This window comes from Triticum urartu, unplaced genomic scaffold (assembly GCF_003073215.2).
Source record: "Triticum urartu cultivar G1812 unplaced genomic scaffold, Tu2.1 TuUngrouped_contig_741, whole genome shotgun sequence".
NCBI classification, from domain to species: domain Eukaryota; kingdom Viridiplantae; phylum Streptophyta; class Magnoliopsida; order Poales; family Poaceae; genus Triticum; species Triticum urartu.
This window is the reverse complement of record NW_024118251.1, coordinates 11,048-15,346: the sequence shown is the minus strand read 5'-3', so window position 1 is coordinate 15,346 and position 4,299 is coordinate 11,048. Positions and strand designations below refer to the sequence as shown.

Sequence of the window (4,299 nt, the reverse complement as noted above, 5' to 3'; positions counted from 1 at the left end):
GACTTTCGCGAGGTCGGCCCAGACCACGCGCGACAAGGCGGCGGGGGGAGTCGGCGGCGGAGCGGCCGGGGAGGGCGCCGGCGGGCGGATGGGGGCCGAGGAAGGGGAGGGGAGCTGAGCCCGCGGCGGAGCCGCCGGGTCGCCCAGCGCGTCGCCAGAGCTCGAGGGATCCATCCGCCCTCCCACTCTGTTCCTGAGCAATGTTAGTTTCACTGAATGCACATCAAAACTATAGGTGTAATTCTTACACTGCAGAAATGTTGAAACTAGAAACATGTCTCTACAAGAGAACTGCTATTTGCATTACTCTGGGCACATAAAATGTCCAATTTCGTTATTATATATTTAACAAATGATATGCATATGGCAAATGAAATTCGACATGCCAGATTTGCATTTTGCCTGACTGCACTGACAGAAAGACCCGACTAGATTACACAAGAACTAGACAAGCGGAAAATTGAATTTTTGGTGGGGCATGCCATAATTTTATTTAGATAGCGAGAGATCCAAACTTTTTATAGAGTTAGGGCCTCTTTGATTCAAAGGATTTTTATAGGAATTTTAGAGAATCAGAATCCTTAGGAATTTTGCATACGTTGATCATTTGATTCATAGGATTGAATCCTGTAGAAATTTTTCCTGAGGATCCCTACTATATTTCATAGGATATCATCCACTCAAACCTCTTGACAAGAATCCTTTGCTTTTTCCTATGATGCTATCAAACAAACCAAAATCCTATAGGATTCTAATGGCCATGACACTATAATCCTATGTTTTTCTTATGGACCCTGATAAGTGCCATACGTGTGGGCTGAGGGAGGTCGGTCCACACGTCCTTCTAGCCACCCATCGTGACACGCCAGACTTTTTGTTTTTTCACACATGCATGCAAACAGGGACAAAAACATATGATGTCAGTGGAAATCTTTTGGGTTTTCAAACTTTAAAATGTTTTATCTCTTAAATGAAACATCCAATTGAAAATCCGTTTTCACCATTAAATCCGTTGTGACGAGGACTCCAAAACTAGATCCCATATCGATACGCTTCGACAATATTTTTTGGTGATCAAAAGTTGTCGTGTCTAGTGCACATAAATTGCCATGTTTACACCGAAGTTGCCATGATATGTGTCAACTATTTTTTCTTCTAGGTTTAAAGTAAATTTTGACATGTTATAAAAAAGGGAATTAAGAAACTAAACTTGCTATGGTGAATTACTAAAATTTGTCATGATCCATGAAATAATTTTGACATGGTTCATAATTAGAAAGAAATCCGTCGTCAATTACTTTAAAAATGCATGGTCAATGACTCAAATTTGCCATGAACCGTAAACTAAAATTGCTATGGTGAATTACTTAAATTTGTCATGATACATGCACTAAAATTTGCCATGGTTCATACAAAAAATATTTTTCATGGTCAAAATACTAAAATTGCCATGATCTATAAACTAAAATTGCCATGATGCATGAATTAAATTTACCATGATGCATGAATTAAATTTGCCATGGTTAATTAGTAAAAATTGCCATGGTCTATTAATACAATTTGGCGTGAAAAGTAGTTGAAATACAATGGTAGCTTTAAATCTAGAAGAAAAAAGATAGATGAAACATATCATGGCAACTTTAGTGTAAACACTACGGCAACTTCAATGTAACATTATGGCAACTTTTGGTCCAAAAAAAATAGTCGTCGAAACATATCAATATGGTATCTAGTTTTGAAGGTCTCGTCCAGACGGATTTAATGATGAAAACGTATTTTTAATCGGATTTTTTATTCAATAGATAAAATATTTGTAAGTCTGAAAAACCAAAAAGATTCCACTGATGTCATCTGTTTGATGTAGCAAAATGGATGGTAACGAAGACGTTTGGACCATGTTGCTTCATGTCACACGTGTGACACTTATCATTTGGGTTTTCCTATTCCTACGTTTTTTGAATCCTGCGAAACAAAGAGACCCTTAGCATAACTACTCTAAAAATACTAATAAGTCTATCACTGGCACGCCATCCAAATCAGGGCATGTTTAGGTGAAGTCCAGGTTCCATGCGTATTGGATTTGCTTTCCTTAACCCTTAAGTGAAATAAGCACCATGGCTTGTTAGACGACAGGGAGAACCATGCTTACATGAACTCAGAGATCTATTGATGCTTATTTTGACATATGTAAATTAGTATTTTGCTAAATACCTCTTGAAGGAAGTCAGCATCCCCTTTTCTTCCGGGGCACTTAAAGCCACAAGATTCAAAGAAACTCATAATGCAGCTCTTCGGACCATGGTATACGATTTGTCCTTCAGCCATCAAGATAATATCATCAAAAAGTTGGTAAGTCTCTGGTGCGGGTTGAAGGAGTGAGACCAGTATGGTAGACTCTGATATATGAGCTAGCTGTTGGAGACAAGAAACAATTTGGAAGGTGGTAGAACTGTCCAGCCCAGTTGATATTTCATCCATGAAGAGCGCTTTTGATGGTCCTACTATCATCTCTCCTGCTTGTAAGAAACTTTTACAAGTGAAAAAAAAAGTATCCAGTATCGAATTAATTTATATTATTATCCTATATAGACCAAAATTAAGGTTGGGATTACATAAACTGAATATAACACATTACTAGCTACATTCTAAAAAGTAGGAAAAAAAATTCATGCTAAGTTGATTCATTCAGGCTCATGTGCTTTCATCACAACAGAAGTTTATGGTCTACCATACCCCTGTTGTTAGCTTTGTTGTGGCGAGAAACTCATACTAGCTCATGGTAATAATGAAGTACAGAAAGCATTGACAAGATCAATTGGCCACCAGAAAAGGCGTGTACCTTCCAATATGCAGTTAAGGAATTTTAGTCAACGAATTGCACAATTATTAATTTATTTATCTTGCAAAAATATCTTTTACAAGAATATAGTTGACATAATAAAACCATCCTGAAAATGTCATATGTATTGTAAATTCACCTGTCGTTAGTCTTTTCTTCTCACCGCCTGAAATACCTCTTCTCATGGCATCTCCTACTAGTACATCAGCGCATATGTCAAGTCCCATTATCTGTGAGCCAAGAATAGATTATGCACACGATAAACATTGTGCGCTGGAACCAATGAATGCTTCTTTGAACGTTGTTTACCTTCATAATGTAGTCTGTTTGGATGCTTCTTTCTAAACCATCCACAGATATTGCCTATAAAAAAGTGGACAGCAATTGTAAATGTTGCAGCTAAACTGAACTGGTCTGTACAAGCATGATATGATTGCTTTTTTCAAGAATCAATAGGAAAGAATCCCACTGGAAATTTATGATGGCACTTGAAGATGGTGTTTTCAGGTTTGATTCAATATTATCAGAGAAAGGGGTTCCAACGGGCACACTCAGAAATGTTACAACATTATAACAAAATAGGTCAGTATTTACCTTCATATATGTATCTATGTTGGGGTCAGGGATGATCCCAGCCTCCTTCTCCCTTCTAATGACTTCCTTCATGATTTCTATTTTGTACAAGAAATTGAGAGCACTTAGTTTAGTAGATAGAAAGGGTAATTAGTATTTCCTACGATCAACGTATTTATGACTTTGGCACATTTGCTTCGATTAGTTAGTTGCCTGCTGTCCCTAAAATCCTTTAGTTAACCAGGTCCCAGAAAAAAAATTACCTGCTCTGCTGCCAACTCCCTGGAATCTTGCAGAGAAGTCAAGCGTCTCCCTGACAGTCATCTCAGGGACATGAAGATCATACTGACCAATGTACGCTGCTGTCTTCTCTGGAACAAAATCTTGCAGCTTGACACCATTGTAGTCGATTTCTCCTGTTACCTATGCACCCACACATCCATAGCATGTGAGTTAAAGGAAGTACTGAAATACATGGCACACAGTATTTTCTCTGTTTTCTGTGTGCAATTTCAGACCTACATAGAGCTCATAAGTGGCAGCTAAACTGCAGAGTCTATGGCCATTATATGAATGACAAGGTACATGTGTCGATGGGAAAAAGAGTGGGGATACCTTGAGACTTTTGTTGAGCTTTCCAGCAAGTGCTAGCAAAAGGGTGGTTTTGCCACAGCCTGGGGGTCCAAGGAGAAGGGTCATCCTGCATGTGCACACAGATTGATGTTACATTTGCATACTGATGATGTGGAAGGAAAGAGGGAATGTCGATCAGTACACAGGTGTATATAGCAGGAGGAAGCTCACCGGGAAGGTTTGAGAATGCCGGTGACATCTTTGAGAATGTGAATCCTTTCTTGGTTACGGTTGAAGCCGAGCATGGTGGTGAG

At 38.9% G+C, this 4,299-nt stretch overlaps 1 protein-coding gene across 1 annotated transcript; it reads right to left on the bottom strand.

The window, feature by feature from the left end:
• Positions 1–2,059: 2,059 nt before the first annotated feature.
• LOC125531534 (ABC transporter G family member 41-like) lies at positions 2,060–4,299 on the bottom strand. Its single transcript, XM_048695910.1, has 7 exons — positions 4,217–4,299; positions 4,028–4,112; positions 3,676–3,835; positions 3,434–3,510; positions 3,149–3,202; positions 2,979–3,069; positions 2,060–2,513 (listed from the first exon to the last, which is right to left on the bottom strand). Exons 1-7 carry the CDS (start codon positions 4,288–4,290, stop codon positions 2,164–2,166), a joined length of 891 nt encoding a protein of 296 aa, XP_048551867.1. The 5' UTR covers positions 4,291–4,299; the 3' UTR covers positions 2,060–2,163.

Bases quoted from the DNA above. Each gene is read 5' to 3' on its own strand.
- LOC125531534 (XM_048695910.1), bottom strand. From the start codon at position 4,290: ATGCTCGGCTTCAACCGTAACCAAGAAAGGATTCACATTCTCAAAGAT. The intron at 3,511-3,675 runs GTAATTTTTTTT...TGTACAAAATAG, and splicing joins GGGAGTTGGCAGCAGAGCAG to AAATCATGAAGGAAGTCATT. The intron at 3,070-3,148 runs GTAAACAACGTT...CTTGGCTCACAG, and splicing joins AAACAGACTACATTATGAAG to ATAATGGGACTTGACATATG.